Source organism: Ahaetulla prasina, chromosome 1, assembly GCF_028640845.1.
Source record: "Ahaetulla prasina isolate Xishuangbanna chromosome 1, ASM2864084v1, whole genome shotgun sequence".
NCBI classification, from domain to species: Eukaryota; Metazoa; Chordata; class Lepidosauria; order Squamata; family Colubridae; genus Ahaetulla; species Ahaetulla prasina.
This window is the reverse complement of record NC_080539.1, coordinates 70,011,718-70,038,347: the sequence shown is the minus strand read 5'-3', so window position 1 is coordinate 70,038,347 and position 26,630 is coordinate 70,011,718. Positions and strand designations below refer to the sequence as shown.

At 41.1% G+C, this 26,630-nt stretch overlaps 1 protein-coding gene across 1 annotated transcript in view; it reads left to right on the top strand.

Annotated features, from left to right (window-relative positions):
- The window catches only part of GLP1R (glucagon like peptide 1 receptor), a 135,271-nt gene that overhangs the window by 23,634 nt on the left and 85,007 nt on the right, over positions 1-26,630 (top strand). The window contains exons 2-3 of the mRNA XM_058163799.1: positions 12,686-12,751; positions 24,391-24,450. Of these exons, the coding sequence (XP_058019782.1) occupies positions 12,686-12,751; positions 24,391-24,450 (126 nt within the window). The remainder of the gene's footprint in view (positions 1-12,685; positions 12,752-24,390; positions 24,451-26,630) is intronic.

Sequence of the window (26,630 nt, the reverse complement as noted above, 5' to 3'; positions counted from 1 at the left end):
ACAGTATGTGCAACTCTGAAGTGTAATCATAAATTGTTTTTGTTAATAACACATAACTTTAAAAGAGATGATAGGAGGTAATCTAACGACCACTTTTGTTGTACTGGATTTGTTAAAAGTTGTCCTGTAACTTAAAAGGAGAGAAGAGAAAAAACTTGTTCTTCTGAGAGTGCAAGATGGGCATGGAAAAGAATATTCTAAGAACATCCAGAATTACCGTATATACTCGAGTATAAGCCGAGTTTTTCAGCACGTTTTTTGTGCTGAAAAACGTCCCCTCGGCTTATACTCGAGTCTACGTCTTCGGGGACCCCCCCCAGGAGGGGTACGAGCGGACTCCATGGGAGGGACGGGAGCGGGCCCGCCGAGGTCTCGCGGGATTTGTCGCCCCAGGCGGCCCCATTCCCGTGTCTGGTGGGCGGACGGGCGCAAACTTGGCGGGCTGTGCATTGGCGCGGGAAGCCCTGGTGGTGCAGTGTTCCCGTTCGCCTGGCCTCCGTCCTCCGATCTCCTGCGCTGGGAGGCGGCGGCGAGCCAGCGAGCAACCGGGCACCGCGGACTTTGGCAAGGAGGAAGGTGGGAGGAAGCGGAGCTGCCGGCTGTGGGGGTTGAGGCGTGCAAGAGGTGGCGTGGAAAGGCCTTTTTGTGTGTGTGTGCGTGTGTGTGCGCCTGTGTGCCCTAGGGAGGAAGCGGAGCTGCCGGCTGTGTGGGGGTTGAGGCGTGCAAGAGGCGCGCCTCCTCCTCTTCCTCCACGCTCGCTCCTCTTGCACGCCTCAACCCCACCATCCCCACCCTCTCCAGCGTGAAGGTCACCTCCTCCTCTTCCAGGCGGCGGCGGCGGCTCCGGCTCGGCTCCGGCTCGGCGGGCGCCACAGCCGGCAGCTCGCTTCCTCCCACTGGTCCCAGTCAGCGAGCGGTGGCGACATGCGGCGCGCTCCGCTTTCACCGTTCGGCTGGATTGGGACCGCTTAACAGGTCGCGCGGCGGGGAGCCGCCAGCCTTCTCGGCTGAGGAGGAGGTTTCCCGAGCGGTGGCGTCGGCCGAGAAGGCTGGCGGCTCCCCGCCCGCGGACCAAGCCAAGCGGTCCCAATCCAGCGAGCGGTGGCGGGCGGCGCTCGGCATGTCGCTTTCACCGTTCGGCTGGACTGGGACGGTGGGAGGAAGCGGAGCTGCCGGCTGTGGCGCTCGCTCGGGCGGAGCGAGCCGCCGCCGCCGCCGCCTGGAAGAGGAGGAGGTGACCTTCACGCGGAGAGGGTGGGGATGGTGGGGTTGAGGCGTGCAAGAGGAGCGGCGTGGAGGAAGAGGAGGAGGCGCTCCTCTTGCACGCCTCAACCCCCACAGCCGGCAGCTCCGCTTCCTCCCTAGGGCACACAGGCGCACACACACACGCACACACACAAAAGGCCTTTCCACGCTCACTCCTCTTGCACGCCTCAACCCCCACAGCCGGCAGCTCCGCTTCCTCCCACCTTCCTCCTTGCCAAAGTCCGCGGTGCCCGGTTGCTCGCTGGCTCGCCGCCGCCTCCCAGCGCAGGAGATCGGAGGACGGAGGCCAGGGCGAACGGGAACAGCCCACGCTCGAAGAGGAAAGGGAGGCGAGTGGGTGGGTGGCTGGGACGAGACCCCCACCACAAACACACACACACACGCCCCGTGAGACGTCTTGCTTGCATGTCACACACACGCACCGCTCGCTGGGGGAAAAAAAAGGATGGATGGATGGATGGAAGGAAGGATGGATTGATGGATGGAGGCGACCGCTTTGAAGCGCAACCCTTCTCCCGCAACTAAGGGGGGGTGTCAATGTTTTCCCCAATCCTAGGGTGTGGGGAAACAGTCATTCTTTCTTCCCCCCTAGTCTCTCCCGAGATCGCACTGCAGCGCCCATCATCCCCAGCCGGCAATCTGAGCTCGTGCCATCGATGTGGTCCTTGAACTTCCCCCTCCTTGTTTCTAACCCAGCCTAGGATGGCCGGCGTGGAGTGTGTGGTGGTGGTAAAACGGCCAGGAGAAAGCTTTCGCTCTTTTCGAGAGGTCCTCTTGGAAGGCTGCCTTGGAAAGGGAAAGTGGGGAGGGGCAGAGATTTCTCCTCAAGGTCCCCTTGGAAGGCTGGGTTGGAAAGGGAAAGTGGGAGGGGCAGAGATTTCTTCCTCGGGTCCTTCTAGAGTCCTTGAGAAACTGATATCATACAAGGTTAATAAATTATACTCCTCCTCCTCATTGATGACTTTTCATCCTGAAATTGATTGAAACATTGTACCATCATATGCTGCCATAGTATAGTGTTAACAACATCTGTAAAGATGATATATGAGCATGACACTAAGTTTTTCTATATTTCCCCTTTATTGAAAAACTTCCATCATGCTTCTTTCTGAAAACAAAGGTCATTATAATATACCTCATTATATATTTGATTTGATGATATTTCAGTTAATAAATACCATTTAAGGTGTTAAGCTTCTTTTCTTTTTCAGCAGCAAAGTGAATTACAACTTTAAAGAACTTTATTACTTTATATTCATTTATTTTAAGTATAGATTTTAGATTTTTAAACAAATATGTTTAGAGCTTTTATATCTTTCAAGTTATTCAAATTATCCCCTCAGCAGGTATATAATGGCATCCAATTCCAATATCATGTTGGGGCTTTTGAGCAAGGGAGGAGGAACGTGAGCACCGCCTTTCGCGCTGGCATTCCGGGATTTCCCTTTGTTTAGAGCTGGGAATCCTCCTTCCCCCTTTTGCACTCCCTCCCTCCCTCCCTCCCTCCCTCTCTCTCTCTCTCTCTCTCTCTCACACACACACACACACACACACACACAGACTTCTAAAGTCGATTGGCACAATGAAAGGCAAAGACCACAATTGTTTTAAGAAAGAAGCTTTAGCAGGGAGGGGGGATGGGAGGGTGTTTTAAGTTTTGGCAAACAGCCAGGCCAACTGTATTGGAGAAGGTCACACAACTGGCCTTAACATTTTAGCTGCTGTCTTTTTCCTCACACTTGGGTTTAATGATATTAGAGACCCTTATTGCCCTGCCAAAAAAAAAAAAAGAGCCACCCCAACGTCTATGAAAATTAACCTTCTCTGCCAAGAGACACTGTGCAGGGTATTTTCACTATTGGTGTGCATACAGGCTTAGATTTGTGCTGGGTTCTTAGTGCTTAGAGCACTGACCTTCAGAGGCACCCTGGTCCCTTGGAAGCTAAAGGAGGACTCATTTTCATGCTTGCAGTTGTATTGTCAATTTCTGTGAGACAATGTTGTTGAAGTAACTCACTCACTCATTCATTCATTCATTCATTCCTTGTGTGTCCAATCACACTTAGCCAATAAAAATTCTATTCTATTCTATTCTATTCATTCATTCATTCATTCATTTATTTTGTCAAATACATATTAAATAATTATATAAATATAAGCATGAATTGAATACATAAAAGGAATACAACTAAAGGGAACATTAGGACAGGGACGGTAGGCACGCTGGTGCTCTTATGCACGCCCTTACAGACCTCTTAGGAATGGGGTGAGGTCAATACTAGATAGTCTTTGGTTAAGGCTTTGGGGATTTTGGGAAGAGACCACAGAGTCAGGTAGCACATTCCAGGCATTAACAACTCTGTTACTGAAGTCACATTTTCTGCAATCTAGATTGGAGAGGTTCACTTTTAAGTTTGAATCTATTGTGTTCTCGTGTATTGTTGTGGTTGAAGCTGAAGTAGTCATTGATAGGAAGTACATTGTAGCAGATAATTTTATGAGCTATGCTCAGGTCATACCAAAGGCGTAGTTCTAAATTTTCTAAAGCTGGGAATCCTCCTTCCCCTTTTGCACTTTTATTGTTTTCGTTCAAATAAATATTCATGTTATTTTACTTGGCTCTATCTTTATTTTTTACATTGACCAGTAGCTGCCTCATTTCCCACCCTCGGCTTATACTCGAGTCAATAGTTTTTCCCAGTTTTTGTGGTAAAATTAGGTGCCTCGGCTTATATTCGGATCGGCTTATACTCGAGTATATACGGTATTTGTTTTTTGTTTTTTTTTTTGTTTTTGTTTACATTTATACCCCGCCCTTCTCCGAAGACTCAGGGCGGCTTACAATGTATAGGGCATTATCACCTGTTATTTAAGCATATTCATGAAAAACAATTTCAGATTCATTATTTCCAAAGTTTCTGTTCTGTTTTGCTCCTCTTTTATTATTATTTCTCTTTTTCTTTAGCCATTGTCTTATTTTCTTTTTTAATTCCCACTCATTCTAATATTATAGAATGATAGTATATTTGGTACAGAAGAGATTTCTTTTATTCCTTCATTGTGATAGCTTATATTATTGTATAACATATTGATCATTTGTAACAACAGTGGTTGGTCAGATATTTGTTACACTTCTGTGTTATGTTTCTATTATGCATTTGTTTATAGAATTGGTGTTTCTGTTTAGTGCTTTAGTATTGGAGTACTAAATGATTTGTCATTTGAAATTGGATTCAGTTTTGTTCAAGTTAGAAGGATTTTATTATATGAGCAAAACACAATGGAGCAGATCAGTAATTTATTTTTTCATGTGGAATGTTTTCAGAAATATAAAATCTTTCATGAGCAATCCATTAGAAAGTTATTTGAGAGAGTTTCAGGGGGTATGGGGGACATGACTTCCTGGAAGTTGTGACCAAATATGAGAGGGACTGACTGCATGTTTCCTGACTTGTTCCACCTGGACAAACTGCCTATCAGATTGGAGAAGCAAAATAGAGAAGAAAGTCTGGGGAAAGTCTTCCAGAACTCCCAAATTTGTGTGAAGCCCCCTGGCATGTAGATTCAAAATTGAATTGCTGTCAGAACTTGTCTCTGTTTTTCTTGGACAAGCAGGCAGCTGCCTTGTTCAGGCAAAGTAGAAGTGTGTTCCAACAAGGTTCCAATTGCCCATATCTAGTCCCAATGTACTCTTCATTTTTATTCTTGAAGGGCTTAAACAAATACACCTAGCATTTTAGGTGACTGCACAGGAAAATTTGGGAACTCCCTATTAAGGTATCTTTTCAAGAAGATGGAATGTATCTCTGTTGTCATTTTTCTATGAACTGGATAGTTTTGAACAGAAAGAGGTCTGTTGGCTTAAAGCTAACATTTTTCTTTTTAATATCTGTTAAATTACTCTTCCAGTTTTCCCAGCAGCTCAGCTATTGCTGAACTTTCTTTCTACCCAATGGCATATTGATAATGGCTATAAATGACATTACTTTGCAAGTTAACTAGCCAGAAGGAAGATTCTAAAAGACTTAGCTGAAACATCAAAAATATGTATGCTTGTTGAATTAGCGTTTTGAAGAACGTTTCCATCCCATTTCCAGAATCTCATTTTCAAATTATTTTAGATTAGGGGAGAAATTAATCCTAAACATAGGAAGTGGATAAAGAGAAAAAAGAATGAAAAGAGAAATGTGGAATGTGGAATACAAGAATTCTTTTGTGACTACAGGAAGAAAAATAGATAATGTGTTTCTTTAATAAAATTAATAAAAGAAAATATATGTTTCTGTATTTATATTATTATGTAAAAGTAAAAAAGTTGAGGTTTGATGTTATTATCTTATTCTATTACACCAAAGGGAATCTATACCTTTTCGTTCTTTTTTCCCCTTGTCCCACATTTTCCCTTTCCTTTTTCCTCTTATTTTCTTTTGTATTTTTGTATTAAATAAATAAACAAAAAAGGAAGCAATAATATTACCCAAATCTGTACAGGTCAAACTAGGATATTTCCTGATATAAATGGTTGGCAAAAGACAAACTAGAATAGATTTGGAGATGAGAGGACTAAGTCTAATGAAGACATTGAAGGAACTGAGAATGTTCAGCTTTGTGAAAACAGAACTAAGACAGATATGATATACTCTTCAAATATCTGAAAGCATGTCACACAGAACATGGCCAATTCTATTCTCCATTGTTTCAAAGAGAAGAATACAAAATAATGGATTTGAATCACCTCAGGGCAAAATCAAAATGAACGTTAGGAAACCTCCCTGTGAATAAGAGATATTCAGGTAGGTTAATGGAACCAGCTATACAGACAGATTGTGGGCTCCTCTTCACAGATCTGAAAAGTAGAAAGTAGACAATAATTTGTGTTTCTGCACTGAGTGACATGTTAGACACAATGGTCAAAATGGTCCCTTTTAACCCCATAATTCTATGATAAGCCCCTTAAATAGCAGTAGATGCATAAAATATGCTATTTATGTATTAAAATCTATATAAAGTATAGATTAAGTGGTTTTTCCAAATTAATGTAATAAACTTTGTGTCCTAAAGAAACAAAGTTTAACAAGGAACAAAGAATTAAAATGTATTTTTACATAATAATATAAATACAGAAATGTAGGTGTTTCTGTAACAACAAACCTGTTAATAGATAAAACCCAAAATCAAAGTTTTATTTTTTCTATCTCAAGTACAAAGTCCACAAGCGGTTTCCAAATAGAAACAAAAGTAATTGTAATTTTTTTCTTTGATCAAAGTAGTCAATTTGGCCATGTCTACTAATGCCATCAACTTTTGCAACTATTTACCCATTGTAGAAATCAGTGTCCTTCCACTTTTGTGTGTAAAGTAATCTTGCTGCCATCAAGATATATAACGCCAAAGATCCAAGTCTTTTTCCATTAAACCCAGAAGAAAAGTTTCTGGTTTTATCTTTATAAAAGATAAAACTACTTTCTCTAACTACTTTCTCTAAAAAAGATTCTCTAACTTTGAGAATCTTCTGTATTGAGATGTAAATCCTACTCCAATATTGCTTTGCTTTATCACATGTCAACCATAAATGATAAAAGGTTGCTTCTTTTCATTTGCATTTCCAACATTCATTTGAAATACCTTTATACATTTTTGACAACTTATCTGATGTTAAATACCAACAATACATCATTTTATAAACGTTTTCTTTTAAATTATAATTTTGTATAAATTTTAGACATTTCATCCACATATTCTCCCATTGTTCAAGCATTACATTATATCCAGAGTTTCTTGCTCACTGAGTCATGCAGTGCTTTCTTTACATATACATTTTCCAAATTCAAATTTAATAACAATTTCTAAACCTTAGCAATAATATATTCATCACTACCACACAGTAGGATTTCTAATTCATTTTTCACAAAGTCAAACCCATAACTCCTTTTATCTAATTTAAATCTTTCTTTCAATTATAAAAATGTAAACCAATGGCAGTCACCTCCTTCTGATTCTAACTCCTGTTTGGGTTTGAGGTCACCAAAATTAAAAGAAATTATTTGACCATAAGTCCACCAGTGACTTCACCACTATTTCCTTTCTTTAAAAAATGCCTTCTGGGGGAACACTTGGAGAGGCATCTTCACAGAAAACCTTGTTTTATATTTATTCCAAACTCTTAGGACGGCACGTCTAACAAAATGGTTATTAAAATCAACATTTACTTTAATGTTGTCATACCACAAATAGCCGTGCAATCCAAATCTTAATTCATGGCCCTCTAAATCAAATAACCTATTGCTTCCTGTGATTTGGAAATTTACATACGTTGTTACTTAAACTTTGTTTGCAGTTTTGTAGTCATGCTGCACTGCTGACTCATATTTAGTTTATAGTCAACTGTTTTTTTTAAAGATCTTTTCTGGGAATACCACAATATTGCCAAGCCAGGTATGTTTTATTCCATATTTTTAACATAACATAATAACAGAGTTGGAAGGGACCTTGGAGGTCTTCTATCTGCATTTGACCTATGATTCCTAAGTGAAGAATTTTGTATTAGTGTGTTGTTAAATTTTATTCTGTGATTTTCAGTCCATTTTTCTAACCTATCAAGGTCATCTAAAATTTTACTTCTGTCTTCTAGAATATTAGTTATACCACCCAAGGTTGTATTACCAGGAACTTTGAAAAGTATTACTTCCATTTCTGTATCAAATCACTAATAAAATATTGAAAAGTATGACTGAAACTTAAGATTCCCTATTTATTCCAATAGGGAAACACTGACCAGAGTCTTTGAACACTGCTTTCAAACTGCTTAATTATTATGCTGTCCAGACGTACACTCAACTAGATTGTTACCTGAATGTCATATGGTACTTTATCAATGCTTTGTTAAAATCAAGATATATCCTATCTATAATATTTTCAGAATTCACTAAGGAACTTTATTTATGAGGTTACTCTTCCACCTCAATTCAAACAGGCTCTGTATATAAGATAATGAATAGGTATTAGTAATAGAAAAATAATATATTTTTAATATCATAATATCTCTATTGGCATCAGTGATTTCACAATCAGTCTCTGAGCATCAACCTATTTTACCAGGTTCTGAAAGACCATGGCAATAGCAATAGCATTTAGGCATCTCTCTCTCCCTCCCTCCCTCCCTCTCTCTCTCTCTCCCGACCTACCGACCTACCTATTTCAACACTGCACTCTCTCTCTCTCTCTCTCTCTGTCTCTCTCTGTGTCTGTGTCTGTCTGTCTCTGTCTCTGTCTCTCTCTCTCTCTCTCTCTCACACACACACAGCCTAGTGTTGGAACTTCCCAGTGATGGATGGTGATTCTTAGCAGGTATTCTTTGGTCTTCTGGACTTGGGTGGTCAGAAGCTCTCTGGGAAAGGAGATTTTTTAAATATTGTAGCTAAAATCACATAGGTCTGTAAAGGAAGCAGCAGCACTTGAGTTCTACTCAGAAACATTGCTTGAAGACCTGATCTAAAAATGAGTCATGTATTTAACTAGTCCACATTACTGATTCGTTTTGTAATGACCACGTTGTTATTTTCATTGAATTTAGAGATTCATCTTTTTTATGAATCTTCCCAGAATTAATATTTTACTGAGTAATCTATGGTCCCCTGGAATTTCCCCCCCCCAATATGGCAATATTTTCTGTTCTCCAGTTATCTCACTCATTCTCTAGCATTTCTCAAAGATAATAAGAGTTTTGTGAAAGAGGATTCTACCCCTTTCACATTGTTGAATACTTATTAAGAAGAACATTGATTCTCAAGTGATGGGATGATTTTGAAGGATTGTTCTATAGACAATTATTGACTCAAAAAACTGAAAATGTTTGCAGATATAATTTTCAAAGATAACTTTGAAGAAGGTATGCAGGATTAAGTGCAAGAAAATAAAAAAAATCAGTCCTGGAAAAGGACTCAGATTAATTCTGCTTATTTTTATTTGCTATAAGAGGTAGCAGAAGGAAATTGCAGGTTTTCCAGCTTCTATTATTATATCCTACAACAATAAATACAATTCCTGTAATCCTTGCATTGTTTCCTAATCTACCTTGAAGGACTGAATTTTTGGATTACGTGAGTGTGATTTCTGGTGGAAATCAAACCATACACACTACAATAAGAACCTTAATATCATCTGTCAGGCGTGGAGTGGTCATTTTTGGAAATGCTTTGCTACATCAGGACCTGGATGACTGAAGGAAGCTTAAATTCTGAAGCACAAGAAAGTCATGCAGCAAAACAGCAATCCCAAGTATAAAAACAAGTGTACAGGAAATGGATAAGGAAGAACAAATTTAGCATTTTAAAATGATCAAAGCATAGAAATCCCATAGAAATGCACAGGACTTGAAATGAGCAATTCATGCTACAAAACTCTAAAATCAGAGGTGGGTTTCAGCAGGTTCTGACCAGTTCTGGAGAACCAGTAGCGGAAATTTTCACTAGTTCGGAGAACCAGTAGTAAAAATTCTGACTGGCCCCACCCTCATCTATTCTCTGCCTCTCAAAGGTCAGCTGATTGGGAGGAAATGGGGATTTTGCAGTAACTTCCCCTGGAGTGGGGAGGGAATGGAGATTTTACAGTATCCTTCCCCTGCCACACCCGCCAAGCCACGCCCGCCCTGCCATGCCATGCCCACCAAGCCACACCCACAGAATCGGTAGTAAAAAATTTTGAAACCTACCACTGTCTAAAATGTTATTGTTGAAGCAGTTCGCCATGGGGGAGTGGATAAAAATTGCTATACAGCAACGTGATAGTCTTACCAACTGTTACAGGAAGTGTTTGGTTTTGTTACTGCAATGAAAGGATATTACTCTTTAATATTGCACATTGAAAGCAAAACATTTAGAACTGGGGTCTCCAACCTTGGTCACTTTAAGACTTGTGGACTACAACTCCCAGAGTTCCTTCTTTGCTGGCTGAGGAACTCTGGGAGTTGAAGTCCCCAAGTCTTAAAGTGACCGAGGTTGGAGACCCCTGATTTAGAAAACCCTAAGAATCACAGAATTATACAATAAGTTTTCAGCAGACAGCAATTTCTTTCAGTATCATAGGGTATAATTCAACTAGCTTCAATAGGAAAATGAAAGGTACAGTATACTGATGTTCTAAGCTGGTCCTTCTCCATCCTTTCATCTCTAAAAAACAAACCCCTGTTTAATTTTACACATTATTCTGAATATTTTTAAAATTGGTAAATTATGAAAATTCTAAATTGTGACTTTTCTGTGATGATAACTTATCAGTCCTTGTACTGTTGATAGCTAATAACACAGTTTCTTTCAGCTGAGCCTAGTGAAAATTTTTAAATCTTAGTTTAATTGAAAGATTAAAAAATAGCATTGAAAGGATTGGTGTTTTACCATGTTCATTAACAAATTTGTTGACCGAACTGGCATTGCAGCATTGGATCTAATACTTCTGAAAGCCTAGGACACTATAGTACAGCTTGAGAATTTGTTCATTATCTTTTCCTATGGTGCATTTTATTCTCCCAAGTGTAAGGGAATGGAAGCGGGAGGCAAATTATGCCATTATTCTCCTGCATTCAAAATCTTTGCATTGTTTCCTAATCTACCTTGAAGGACTGAATTTTTGGATTACGTGAGTGTGATTTCTGGTGGAAATCAAACCATACACACTACAATAAGAACCTTAATATCATCTGTCAGGCGTGGAGTAGTCATTTTTGGAAATGCTTTGCTACATCAGGACCTGGATGACTGAAGGAAGCTTAAATTCTGAAGCACAAGAAAGTCATGCAGCAAAACAGCAATCCCAAGTATAAAAACAAGTGTACAGGAAATGGATAAGGAAGAACAAATTTAGCATTTTAAAATGATCAAAGCATAGAAATCGCATAGAAATGCACAGGACTTGAAATGAGCAATTCATGCTACAAAACTCTAAAATCAGAGGTGGGTTTCAGCAGGTTCTGACCAGTTCTGGAGAACCGGTAGCGGAAATTTTCACTAGTTCGGAGAACCGGTAGTAAAAATTCTGACTGGCCCCGCCCTCATCTATTCTCTGCCTCTCAAAGGTCAGCTGATTGGGAGGAAATGGGGATTTTGCAGTAACTTCCCCTGGAGTGGGGATGGAATGGAGATTTTACAGTATCCTTCCCCTGCCACACCCGCCAAGCCACGCCCGCCATGCCATGCCATGCCCACCAAGCCACACCCACAGAATCGGTAGTAAAAATTTTTGAAACCCACCACTGTCTAAAATGTTATTGTTGAAGCAGTTCGCCATGGGGGAGTGGATAAAAATTGCTATACAGCAACGTGATAGTCTTACCAACTGTTACAGGAAGTGTTTAGTTTTGTTACTGCAATGAAAGGATATTACTCTTTAATATTGCACATTGAAAGCAAAACATTTAGAACTGGGGTCTCCAACCTTGGTCACTTTAAGACTTGTGGACTACAACTCCCAGAGTTCCTTCTTTGCTGGCTGAGGAACTCTGGGAGTTGAAGTCCCCAAGTCTTAAAGTGACCGAGGTTGGAGACCCTGATTTAGAAAACCCTAAGAAACAAATATAATCACAGAATTATACAATAAGTTTTCAGCAGACAGCAATTTCTTTCAGTATCATAGGGTATAATTCAACTAGCTTCAATAGGAAAATGAAAGGTACAGTATACTGATGTTTTAAGCTGGTCCTTCTCCATCCTTTCATCTCAAAAAACAAACAAACCCCTGTTTAATTTTACACATTATTCTGAATATTTTTAAAATTGGTAAATTATGAAAATTCTAAATTGTGACTTTTCTGTGATGATAACTTATCAGTCCTTGTACTGTTGATAGCTAATAACACAGTTTCTTTCAGCTGAGCCTAGTGAAAATTTTTAAATCTTAGTTTAATTGAAAGATAAAAAAATAGCATTGAAAGGTTTGGTGTTTTACCATGTTCATTAACAAATTTGTTGACCGAACTGGCATTGCAGCATTGGATCTAATACTTCTGAAAGCCTAGGACACTATAGTACAGCTTGAGAATTTGTTCATTATCTTTTCCTATGGTGCATTTTATTCTCCCAAGTGTAAGGGAATGGAAGCGGGAGGCAAATTATGCCATTATTCTCCTGCATTCAAAATCCTTTTGCAATCCTGCAGCATATTCAGAGTATCAGAGGAAACTAAGTATGAAAAATAAACAGTTCCATTAATTGTGGCTGAAAATGTCAAAAATAAAAGTTAATGAACCATGAAGAAATTACCAAAAGACTAACTGGTATTCAGTGTTAAGTTACCTATTTTGTTGACATTTGTAATTCCTGCTTGACTAATCATAAGGAAAGATACCCAAATGAAAATGAAAATATAGCATACTAGGGTTCTTTTGCCTTATTAATATGTATGTCTCTGTATATTTTTCCTTACTTAGGTGTCTGAACATCAGCATTTGGATCACTTAGCTGAAAAGCTGGAGCAGAGTGAGAAGAATGATTCGGTAAGATTGTCAGCATTCTTTCAGTAATTCTCTCCTATCTAATTCATATACCATTAGTGAATATTTTGTTTAGAGATTTATATATCCAGCATAATTGTTCTATTCAATATATACTAAATCTGAAGGTTACTTGTTTTCAGTTTAGTATGATATACATGTAATCCTTGACTGATAACAAAAATTGGGACCAGAATGTTTATTGCTAAGCAAGGTGGTTGTTAAATGAGTTGTTCCCAATTTTATTACCTTTTTGGCCATAATTGTTTTGCCATAACAACTGCAGTTGTTAAATGAATCACATAGTTATTAAGCAAGTAGAGCTTCCAACATCGACTTTCTTGTCAGAATCCAGCTGGGAAAGTTGCAGATGGTGATCATGTGACCCCAGGATGCTGCAACGGTTGTAAATACATGGTTACCAAGCACCCAAATTTTGATCATATGACCATGGGGATCCTGCAACGATCATAAGCATAAGGATCAGTCATAGGTCATGTTTTTCAGTATTGCGGTAACTTTGAATGGTCACTAAACAAATAGTTGTAAGTCAAGGACTACAGACTCAACCATTATGGTATAAGGTGATTTACAACTTGGTCTCTATGATTTGCTCATTAATTGATTGATTATGTGGCATCTTGTTACATAGACAAATGTGCCAGCAACCACATAGGCAGATCTCCATGACAATCTGTACCTAACCTGGTCTTCCAGTGATGTACTCATTACAACTGTAACTGAGTCCAGGCACCTTGTTGCTGGTCATTCGCTTTGCTTTCTTTCCAACTTAACTAGCATTAGAGCCTTTTCCAGAGAGTTAAGTCTTCACGTAATGTCACAGAAATAGGATAATTGGAACCTTTTAATTTGTGTCTTAAGTTAGAACTCTGCATTGATTTGGTAAATTGCCCACTTGTTTGTTTTCTTGGTTATCCATGGTATTTTCAGGAGTCTTCTGCAACACCAAAGTTTAAAAGCATCCATATTCTTTCTATGCTGCTTCTTCAAAGTCCGACTTTTACTTCCATAGAATGTCACAGGAAATACCATGGTTTGCAGTATTCTGATCTTCATATGTACAGACATCATGGCAATTGAATACTGAGTTCTTTTTGATATTCTTTCTCAATTAACCAGCATGCATCAGCAATTATGTCTTGTTCATCCAGGTGTTAGCAATAGTTATGGCATTGTAATGCATATAGTGTACTTTAGAATTTAAGTAATAGTACAGAATACTCAGTTAAAACTATGGTGCAGTCCAAAATAGTTGGCTGGTCTTGGGAACTACCTGGAAAGATGCCTGCAACTTCTCTCCCTCTTTGAGACTGTGCTGTCCTTGTGTCAAAGATACAATTTCTAGCTAGTCTGCCCAGTTATATGTTTGAAGCTAAAAGTATAAGAAGTTATAGAAATGATAACAGAATGCTGCTGATATTTGTGTAATGATCAAGGCAGTAAAAGAATAATTACAAAACTATTAAACATAATCTCTAGTATATAATTTCATGGGTCTTGCATTTCCTAATGGCAAGTGATTGCAAATGAAGACTAAGACTATGTCTCAAAAGCTACTATTCCAGGCAAAGGAAGCTGCTTGCTTTAATTAACTATCTATGGCCCAGGATAACTTCATCTGAACCTGCTGTGACTCTACTCAGAACCCAATGCCCATTTATTCAGTCTATTGTTCAGTTCTAATTAGCCATTCCTCCTATAATTAAGTAGTTTTAGACACTCAGACATAATCTTACCAGCACCATATTGGGATGGATGCTAAAAGTGCATAAATTACCTTTGTATATTAATGCATGTACAGTATCTGATTTTCAGATAACAGATGCATGCACTGGGACTTCTCTTGTAAATGGAGTGAAGTTGTTTTCATCATCCAACTAGTTAACATTTGCCCTGTTCTGCATTCTGAAGAGGGATTCACATACATCAATCTGTCTTTACACCCCTGAAGCCAAAGTATCTTCTCCCAGTCGGGGAAAACGGCCGTCAGGACTGGGTAAAATCTCCTCGTTGCTAATTGGACCGAGTCTTTAATTTGTTGTTTATGGTCCCCGCCTACTCCTCTTTCTTTCCAGCTTTTTCGACTCAGTTTGCTTTGGACCGGACATGTAATTTTACCTCAGGCTTCGTGAGTGGAGTTTGAGGTTTTCAGGTTTGAAAATATTTGGTAATTTTTATAGTTTTTATAATTTCGTTTTTTGGTTTCTATTTTTGTACCTTGTTTTGTCTTTTTTTTTTTTTTTGGAGGTTTCAGTGAGAAGGGACTGGCTCCCGAGCCCGCTGAGGGTGGCCTCGGCGAATTTTTTCTTTTTCTTTTTTCGCCGGCCAGCCAAACAGCTGAGAAGTGCTCACGGGCTTGTCCCCGAAGCGCGGAGAGCCGCAATATTTTCAGAATGGTGAGGAGGAATTCGGGAGGCTCACGGGCACGTCCCCGACGCGCTCCTGTCTAGCGGCTCTCCCTGACTCTTTCTCTCGCTGCCGTCTCGCTCCCACTGCCACCAACGCCTCACGGAGCTCCCTGCCTGGCTCCCACTGCCATCAACACCTCACGGAGCTTCTGGCCTTGCTCCCACTACCACCAACGCCTCAGGGAGTTTTAAAAAAGCCGCGCTTGAAGCCTACAGGCTAGCGGCTCGCACTATCTCTCTGGCAATCGAGCGGCGGCCTCTGGTGCGTGCGGCCTAAAAAATAAAAATAAAAATAAAAAATCAGAGAGAGACATTTTATTTTTGGCCGCTTGGATTCCTGCATCATTAGTCCCTCCAGCTGGACTTTAGTGGGCCGATTCTCCTGCAGCCTCCTCAGGGTTCTACGAACTGTAAGTAGGCCAAGGCGGCCCTAAATTGGCGGGAAAAAATTTCAAGATGGCGGACGCCAGTAACTCCCAGCCAGAATTGCCTGCTTCACCCCCAGAAGCTACTAATCAGGACAATCCTGGGGAGGGCACATCTTCTGACCCTCGGGTTTCCCCTCCCAGGGGTAGGAAAGTAACCCGGGCCAAGAAGGGGGCTAGGGCAGAGGAGAGGCGTCATAAGGCTCTGGAGAGGGTGTTTTCCAAGGCCTCCAGGAGGGCCCACAGATCCCCTTCACCGAGAGGGAAGAAGGATAAGGTAGACCTCCCTACCCCTCCAAGCCCAAGCATCATTGCACAATCAATCCAAGGGTCTGGATCCTGGTCTCCAGACAGGACATCTCCCTGGCCTTCGGCGCAGGCTGGAGTTGCCCCATTGTTCCGCACTCTCTCTGAGATGGAACTTCAACATACTCCAGGCCCATTTCCTAACCAGTCAGGCAGTATGACCCAGGGGCAGGAGCACCTATGCAACAACCAGAGGCCACATTACCACAACTGCCAGTTTTTCAACTTCCTGATTCCTTTGGGCTGATGATTCAGCAGGCTATACACCAGGAACTGGCCTTATCTCTGCAAAGGGAATCTGCTCCCAGTTCTGTCCCCAAACCACGTAAAGGTGAAAGAGCACGTGAGACTTCCACTTCAGAATCAGTCATGTTTAGGTCTCGTAGGGAGCAATCCACCGAGAGGGACAGTCAGGCCTCATTATTGGAAGAGGAAGACGCCGGAGAGGCATTGTCGGAGGACGAGGGGCTAGGGCTGGATCAACCATCATTCGTGGGGCTCTTCAAACCCCATCTGTTTCGGTCCCTTCTGTTTAAGGCTTTAGCAACTACGGGCTTAGGTGCGGTTCAAACCCCGCTGACAGACCCTCAGTCCCTACCTGGCACCTCAACTAGCCTCTTTGTGGAACCCACAGTGGTGGCAGAGACCATCCCAGCACCCAAAATGTTCATGGACGTGGTCCAGCGACTGGTCTCATCCGGGTTCAGGCTCTAACCCTAATGCCACAGACAAAAAGTTCTATAATTGCACTCCGGATCTCGAAAATATCTTACAGGTGCCCACTGTGGATGCTCCGGTAGTCGCCCTAACAACGACCTCTCATGTCACGGGTCCGGAAAATGAGGCTCTTCGTCCGGAAGATAAGAGAGCAGACCAATCCCTCGTCAAGTCCCATCAAGCCTCGGCCTGGGCCGTCAGGTCCTCCATAGCGTCTTCATTTTTCAATAGAGCTTCTATTATGTGGCTCAAGCAGCTTCAGGGCCGCATATCAACATCAGATGTGAGAGCTCATCAGGACCTTAACAAGGTCATCGCGGCCTTAGAATTTTCGGCCGATTCCACACTGAATGCTGCCCGCTTTTCAGCGAAATCTATCGGGTCTACGGTTACATCTCGCCGGCTCCTCTGGCTCCGACATTGGCGAGCGGACACCCGAAATATGTGGCGTCTGGCATCCTCTCCTTATGCAGGCTTGCACTTATTTGGGGCTTCTCTGGACCCGATTCTAGTAGAAACTAAGGACAAGAAGAAGGTGTTGCCATCTTTATCGCGGCGAGGGGAACTACGTCAACAGCCCTATTTTCGTCCCACGACTCCCTCTTCTTCTTCTTCCTTTCGGGGCCAGGAATTCGGAGGTTCAGGGTTTCGAAGACAGCGATTTCCACCTTACAGAGGAAACTCCCAGCGAGCCGACCAGGTTAGAACAGGGACAAAATTCACCGCCCGCAAGCCATTCAGAGGGGGGCGGGGCAAACCGTTCAACCGTTTCAAATAATCCCGTAGGGAGTCTTCCCATTGGAGGCCGGCTGGCTTATTTTTCTTCCCAATGGGGTTCTTCCACTTCAGACCGGTGGGTCCTAGATACCATCCGTCTAGGTCTGGCCTTAGAGTTCATCTCCACCCCTCCGACGGTTTTCTTACCTTGCCCGGTTTCCAACCGCAGCTTGAGCATCTCCCTCGTGGAGTCAGCGGTCAACCATCTTCTAGCTATCCGGGCTATTCAAATTGTTCCCTTTGATCAACAAAAACAGGGTTTTTACTCCAGACTCTTCGTAGTGAGCAAACCGTCGGGGGGCTGGAGAGCTATTCTAGACCTTAAGGCCCTAAACAAATACATTGTGTACCGCCGTTTCAAAATGCACTCATTATGTTCCATCTTAGAGTGCATAAGGCCGGGGGATTATATGGCTTCCATTGATTTGACGGAAGCCTATCTGCATATTCCCATTAGACGAGAGCACCGTAAATTCCTCCGGTTTTGCTTCAAAGGCATTCACTATCAATACAGGGCCTTGCCCTTCGGGTTGTCCTCGGCCCCCAGGGTTTTCACTAAGGTAATGGCAGCACTAATGGCCCACATTTGGGGGATTCCCGTTAGGCTTCAGGCCTACCTAGATGATATTCTCATTCTGTCAACATCTCAGGAACGGGCTAACAGGGATATCTCCCTTACCTTAGAGGTATTACAATCACACGGGTTCTCGATTAATTGGGATAAAAGTCATCTTTTTCCGTCTACCACCATCGTCCACTTAGGGGCTCAGATAGATTCACAGAAGTCAATGGTCTACCTGTCGGCAGAACGTCAGGTTAGTTTAATGAGTTAGCTAGCATCTCTATGTCTTCACAGTCAGTCCCTTTAGACCAACTTACCCAGCTCCTAGGGAAAATGGTATCATCATACCATATTATCCCATGGTCTCGCCTCCACAGTCGGCCTCTGCAGTGGTTTCTCTTGCCACACCAGAGGAGCTGACTCTGTCCTTCCAGGCGACGGGTGACTCTTCCACGGGAGGTGATCGACTCTTTGGCATGGTGGAATCCAGAGATGGTAGCCAGAGGATCGGTCTTCAGGGAACCAGTGAGAGTGGTCATCACCACCGACGCCAGTCTGTCGGGATGGGGAGCTCACCTCAATCAACACCTGGCTCAGGGCAAGTGGTCCCCAGCAGATATCCGCCATGGCATCAACTTTCTGGAGCTACGTGCCATCCGTCTGGCTCTCATGGCCTTCAAGGATTTCATCCGGGACGGGAATGTCCTTATCCTCACGGACAACGTGACAGCGAAGGCACATATAAACAGATGGGGAGGCACTCACTCTCACTCGTTGATGACGGAAACGCTTATTCTAGGTCATTGGACCGAATCCCATCTGAGTTCAATAAGAGCGGAACATATTGCGGGGACGGAAAATTGCACGGCAGACTCCCTCAGCCGTCAGACTATCGACCAGTCGGAATGGTCCTTGTCCCCAGAGAATTTCCACGAGTTGTCATCCCGTTTCGGGCTATCGGTGGTGGACTTGTTCTCCTCCGAGACCAACAATCAGGTGCCTCGGTTCTTTTCGAGGTTCCCTTCTCGGGGAGCGGAATCAGTAGACGCCCTACGCAGCAGCTGGCCTCGGGGCCTCCTATATGCCTTCCCACCAATTCCGCTGATCCCCAGAGTAATACGGAAGCTCCTCTTGGAGAAGTCAGAATTAATATTGGTCGCCCCCTTCTGGCCCAGGAGACCTGGTTTGCGGACCTGATGACTCTGTCAATTCGAGAACCGTGGAGGATTCCGGACAACCAGGTGTCTCTCTACCAGGGACCAGTTCGACATCCCGAACCGCAATGGCTAAGCCTAGCCGTGTGGAGATTGAGCGGAGCGTCTTAGCTAGGGCAAAAGTTCCAGATCAGGTCATCCCCACCATGCTAGCCTCTCGCCGAGACTCTACCAAAAGAATTTACGAGGCCACGTGGCGCACATTTGAAGGGTGGTGCGCACCTCAAGGTATAGTGGCCTCATCAGCTTCTGTCTTAGACATTCTAGCTTTTTTGCAGCGAGGTCTCGATTCAGGGTTGGCGACCAATACACTCAAGAGACAAGTAGCGGCGATTTCGTCTGTCCTGAGATGTGGTTCACTTATATCCCTTTCAAAAGAGCCTCTCATTCAACAATTCCTCCGGGGTGCTAACAATGTCAACCCGCCTGTTGTACACCGCTTTCCATCTTGGCGATTAAACGCGCTTCTCAATGCTCTGACCAAGACACCGTTTGAGCCACTTAGAGATGCCTCTCTCCGTGTTCTGTCACTGAAGGTGTCCTTTCTGATAGCCATCACCTCGGCCCGGACGATTTCGGAACTATCGGCTTTATCAATTCAGCAGGACCTCTGCACGTTCTTCAATGATAGAGTGGTGCTACGTCTAGACCCTACCTTCCTCCCGAAGGTTAACAGTCAATTCCATAGAACACAAGAAATCGTACTGCCTAATTTCTGCCCAAATCCCAGGCACCATTTAGAAAAGGTGTGGCACACTCTAGACGTTAGGAGAGCATTGAAAATTTACATTGATCGAACATCGACCTTCCGCAAGACAGAGGCTCTTTTCGTTTCGTTCCAACCACTTTCTCTGGGTCAGAAGGTGACCAAGTCGGTTCTGGCCAGGTGGATCAGGGCGGCAATAGCCACAGCATATGAGAGTCAGTCTCTCCCGGTGCCGCGCAAGATTACGGCACACTCTACCAGGAGCGCAGCATCTTCTGCCATTTGGGGAGCCCAGGCATCAATCGAGGAGATCTGCAGAGCGGCGACGTGGTCCACCCCCTCTTCGTTCATTCGACACTACCGGGTGGACTCCTACTCATCGGCTGATGTGGCGTTTGGCAGACGTGTCCTACAGACGGTTTTTTCGCAACAACAATGACAAGCCGCCATCAACCCTCCCGGTAAGACATTGGGCTTTGGTATGTCCCAGTCCTGACGGCCGTTTTCCCCAACTGGGAGAAGGGAACGTTGTCTTACCTGAACGTCCCTTCTTGGAGAGGGGAAAACGACCATCAGCCCCACCCAAGGCGACTGTCAAATCTGGGTTCAGGGGCGGGAGGGCGCTAATTCTCTCTCATTTCAGTACAACACGACGACCTGCAGTTGGATTCTCGCCGAAAAAGCTGGAAAGAAAGAGGAGTAGGCGGGGACCATAAACAACAAATTAAAGACTCGGTCCAATTAGCAACAAGGAGATTTTACCCAGTCCTGACGGCCATTTTCCCCTCTCCAAGAAGGGACGTTCAGGTAAGACAACGTTCCCTTTGCCTCATCTATTATGGGAGAAATAGTGCTAGGGGAAAGAAGCCACTTTCCACTAGCAATCTGATTTGAAAGACTGCTCTATACAAAGGTACTTCAGTTCACTAAGCATTCAGAAGTTTGATAGTCACAAATAAAAGGTGACGTCTTCTTGATGACTTATTGGGCATTTTCCTGGCACTTATTGGGCATTTCCACCTTCTGAAATCATGCTTCAAGTCCCACTCTAGCAGTATACGATTTTTATACTACTGTAATTTTTATATTTCTTAGAAATGCAAGTAGTCCTCAACTTACAACAGTTCATTTAGCGACCGTTCGAAGTTACAACAGCACTGAAACTTACGGACATTTTTCACATTTATGACTATTGTATGATTTACATTCAGATGCTTGACAACTGACTCATATTTATGACAGTTGCAGTGTCCCTGGGTACTATGATACCCTTGTGTGACCTTCTGGCAAGCTAAGTCAATGGGGAAACTAGATTCACTTAATAACTGTGTTACTATTTAAGAACTGCAATGATTCACTTAGCAAATGTGGCGAGAAAAGTCATTAAATGGGGCAAAGCTCCCTTAATAAATTTCTCACTTAGCAACATAAATTTTGAGCTCAATTATGTTGCACATTGAGGACTACCTTTATTAGTCATTATTATCCTAAGAGTTGTATAATTGCAATGGTATAAAAATAAAGAAATAGCTTTAGCTTAAACTAAAACAGTGGCATTCATTGAAATGCATTACTAAGTGATTGCTGCTGGCAAAAAGAGATTTTAAAATGATGTGTGAAGCCTGCTATCAGTGGCAATGCAGTATCACTCTGAAGGAACAGAATTTTGCCCAGGATTTTTTTTTAAAATCATAAAATAAAATATATTTATTTGAATAATGGAATTACTGTTCTTTAGTTATTAATAATTACTGCCTATACATTTTAAAAATGTAAGAACTAATGAAAATTAAGATTTGTCCAGAGTCAACTAGCATTATCATAACATTTTCTAGAGTAGGACTTGGAAAATTAATTAATGCAATTTTCGTTGATTAATTAAACTGTTTTAGTACAGGATTATATCAAATTTACATCAATTATAATTGAGGTGAAATTTTATAATTTTGTAAAAATTATATTTTACTAAATGGTATATAGTTTGGGTTTATTTAAAATTACAGCACTACTGTGAAATTTGGGATAATAATTAGAAATGGTTATTTCGTTCCCATATTTCCCTTGTCTAAGGAACAGACTTTCTGTAGTATATAATCCAGCTGTGGTTTGCACAGTGCTTTTGGAGAACCAGTGGAAAGGTATCATGCGTTACTCAGTCAGATGCTTAAATTAGAAGGCTTGTAGGCAAAGATTTGGAGACACGGGTCTCTTGTCTTTTAGAAGCATTGGAGATGGTTCTATGGAAGTCTTTAATGACCAAAAAAAGCAGCATGATAAACGGTAAAAAAAAAAAAAGCACTACCTGACTCTGTGGTTTCATCCCAAAAGCCCGAAAATTTTAACCTTAGACTGGCTACTGTTGACCTCATACTAAGAGGTCTGTAAAGGGCGTGCATAAGAGGACCAGCATGCCTATCATCCCTGTCCTAATGTTCCCTTTAATTGTACTCATTTTATTTATTCAATTCATGCTTATACTTATATATGTTATCTAATAGGTACTCAATAAATAAATAAATAAATAAATAAATAAATAAATAAATAAATAAATAAATAAATAAATAAATAAATAAATAAATAAATAAATAAATAAATAAATAAATAAATAAATAAATAAATAAATAAATAAATATTTAGTATAACCAAGATTGAAAGTTTCTTTCTCTTGTCCTTGCATCACAATGGGCTGAGAAACATTGATTTCTTACCGGAAGTACTAATTGATTCCCATGGATTGTTATTGTAATGGACCAGTCTTGTTTCAAGCCTTATTCTGACCATGCCCATTCAGACAAGAATAAGCCTCTGCCTATTGGGCATGAACTCTTGAAATTGCTTTTGATGGAACCTGGCCGAGTTATAGTTATGGGAATAAAAACAGAAGGATCGTCTCCACATAAGCAGCCTTAAGGGAGAGGTATTCATAATAGACTGCTTATGCTGATCACAAAATGACACGCTTTGACATTGTCAGATAAATAAAATAGCTATGCACTTGCATCAAAATTATCTGAAGCAATTGTGTCAGTTGCATAGTAACATCATTATGCTGTAGCATTATTGTCTTCCTCCTCCTTTTGCCACCATAAGCATCACACTATGAGCTCCTGAAGGAAAGGTAGGCTATCTATAAATTAATAAAATAAATGTCTTTTTATATTTTGAACCACATGTTTGAGTTATAGGGAATTAGGGGTTTTCTGTCTTGAATTAAATGTTTATATTTTTAAATCTCTTTGGTGTATTCCTTAAACATTTTAAAACTGAATTTCCTTTGTAGGCTTACTACAACTTTTTTCTGTTCTTTCACCACTACAGGGGGTGAAGATTCCATCAACAGCAAACGTGTGTTTTTAATTGCACATGAAAACTAGTTCTGGATTAAATTCTGCAGTTGAGGCCAATATTATTCTGTAGGAAAATTACTGATTTGCTTATTTATTATGGTTGTTTGGGTTCCATTTTCTCCCTTTGTTTGGAATAATTTAGTAGTAGTTTCATTTCCAGAAAGATTCACTCATCTTTTTCATTCAAGTTTTTTCCTATTGCAGCTTTTCTTTGTCTTTTGTAAGTAATTGTTTAATTACTTACTAGCTCTTGGACCATAAGCTTTTTTTTTATTTCATTTTGTCACAACAGTGTACACAAACATTGTCATAAATAAAAAAAACATAACATGAAGAATATATATATATATATATATATATATATATATATATATATATATATATATATATATATATATATATATATAAGTAAAGAATATGCATCAGCTATATTAATTTGATATAATGAAGGGAACAATAGGACAGGAACGGTAGGCACTTTTGTGCTCTTATGCACGCCCCTTTGCCCACAAGATGAAATTATTTGTTGCTAAATTAGATATAATGTGTTATAATTAGATATGTTGCTGTTAGATATAAAAGATATATATGTTTAATTGATCAGGGTCAGGAATTTTTTATGCTCTTCTTGATATATATAATATTGAAGTATTTTAGTGTTTATTTAAATTTATGGATAGTTGGAGTCAACAATACAAACTGTATTTAAAGGTGAACTCGGCTTAGTCGATTAGCTGTTTCACTGTTGAATGCCTAATTCTCATTATTATTTCACTACATTTATTTTGTGTTTCAAAGTGAGAACATGCCTTTAAATCAATATTTCAAACTATTGATGGAAGAACACAGGAAACTGTGAATGTCAAGTGTAACATAGTTAAACAATGTATCCAAAATCCCTTTGATGATGGCCTATTTTAATGGCCTTTTCACCTTATTTTGCCACTAAATTGTGTACTTCTTCTTCCCTAGAAGAAATGGCCCCCCAGTCCATTACAAACAGCGAGCAGTAACTTTGGAGGCTGAGTCATTTTCCAATTTTAACTTCTCTTTCCATCTTTTTTAAAATACAAGAAACAAAATAATTACCTTATTCTTTTTTTTCATTTGTAGTACAGAGCTTTTGTCCCTCAATATTACTTATTTATCTTATTTCTAGATTGTCAGTAGAGAGAAGAAATGGGAATTGCCTGTTCCCCAGCTTATACCTTCATCGCCAGTGAGTACTTTATCTTCATTTGCTCTTCAGATATGCATCTCTCTTTTTCCAGTCCTCCTTTCCTATTCTTTAAATAACTGAGCTCATGTTAGCTATTCAGTAGATGAAAACAGGCTCATAAAGTGGTGATATATTTCATTTGAAGCTGTGATTCATGTTAGTGTCGTCCTGTGCCTTGTTCGCTTTAGTTACAACCTTTTAATCTTTCAAAAGACTTCCTGCGTCAAAGCAGTGTTTTGTGATTTGACTGGGAAATAAAAAACACAAGAAGAGTTGTATAATAGCTGCTAAATGCATCTTCTTATCTAGAACTTTTATCTAGAACATTGTAACACAATCACCTGGCAGATGAAACCCATACATCCTCCCTCCCCCCCCAAAAAAGAAAAAAAAGAATGAAAGTCCATCTCCGACAGCTTTTAGTTTCTTAGATTGTAATACATTTTGTTATAGTTTAATGTGAGCTGATGAATGAAAAGTGGAATATAAATCTAATAAAAGATAATCCTTGGATTACAAAGGCAATTGGGACCAGAATTTCTATTGCTAAGCAATGCAGTCATAAAGCACAATGTTCTCTGAACATGATTGTTCATGATTGCTGGTATCACCTGAGAACTGTATTTGTCATTAAGGGAGAACCTCATGCAATTCCAACTTCCCCATTTTTCCATCATCCCACTTTTCTTGTGGGATGATGGCATGGAATGCCAAAAGCCATAATCAGGTGTCCACAGCTCACTGTGATATCCGAATTGCCTACTAGACACTAAGCACCTAGATCACAATCTCAGGAATACAAAGACACTGTGTTGATTGGTGTAAAATGTAGAGCAGCTGTGATAATTTCTCTGTTATATGGGATAGGAGAATGAGGGTCATTGCATCTCACCTGAAGACAGGTGAGTAAGAAAGTAACAACTGAATTGGATAAAGCTGTGCAAAGCTTTAAAGGAATGCTTTGTTTTTGATGAAATTTCAGAATTATTTTCTAGAAGGATGAAGCTCTTCTTGCTCTTTTGCAATATAGCTGTTACTATGAAAAGAGACTGAAATAGTTGTTCTTCAGCAAGATTAAGAGATGCCTTCTCCTGCAGTGTGGCCAACATCAGGTTGGGTGGCTGCATTACCAAGGGAGAAGCATACGCCCCAGAGGCAGTCCATAGACAATTTCACTATTCCCTAAACTTTGGCTAGTAGGTCTTGAAAAAGGCGAGCCAAGAATCTCTTCCTCTCTCTTTGGTTTCCACCGGTTAAAGTTTCTGGGCAGTCCATCAGAGGGAGGCAGGTTGATAGTGCTGCTCACCAATTTCTTTTTCTTGGCAAGTGGTCAAATGTCCTGCTTGCAGGTGCTCATTTATTTTAAAAAAATATTTGCTCTTGCTTCAGGGATGGGTGCTGGTGCTGGAATAGTTTATGCTTTGACTCTTACTTATTTAGGATCCCAACTTTTTTATTGATCTGAATACTCAAGAGGTAACATAAACAACTTAGTATTTGCTTTAGTCAGGACTATGAAATATTGTCAACCTATGAGATGACAAAATAGTCTGTAGTTTCAATTACTTTTCCGAATAAAGATAATCCTTGCTTAACAATGGTAATTGGAACTGGAATTTCCATTGCTAAACAACATAATCAAAAAATGTTATGTCACATGACTGCAGAGCTTAATGATGGCAATCCCGGCAGTTCCCATTGCTCTCATTAAGTGAGAATTATCGACCATTATATCAGGAACATTGCTGCCAGGTGGGGGAGTCTTACCAAAGTGACTTGCAGCCTTTTCTGCAACCTTCCCCATTGACTTTGCTTGCGGGAGCTGGCAGGGAAGGTAGCAGATGGCAGTCACATGATCCACAGGGCATTGCAACTGGTGTTATTGTGAGTTGGTTGCCAAGTTCCCAGATCGTGATCACATGATCACAGGAATGTTGTGACAGCTGGAATTTCAAGGACTGGTCATAAATACCAGTCATTCAGCACAATCACAGCTTTGAACAACCACTGAGTAAGTGGTCACTGAACAATGACCACCTGTAAAGCAATGTGTGTCCATGATACATGTACATGCAATGGACATGAGTACTAATCACATTGTTCTGTCATTCTTCCCTTTCTTTGCAGTAGATTCCTTATTTGTAAGATGTAAGTTAAATTCAAAGGCAAAGAGCTGTTTC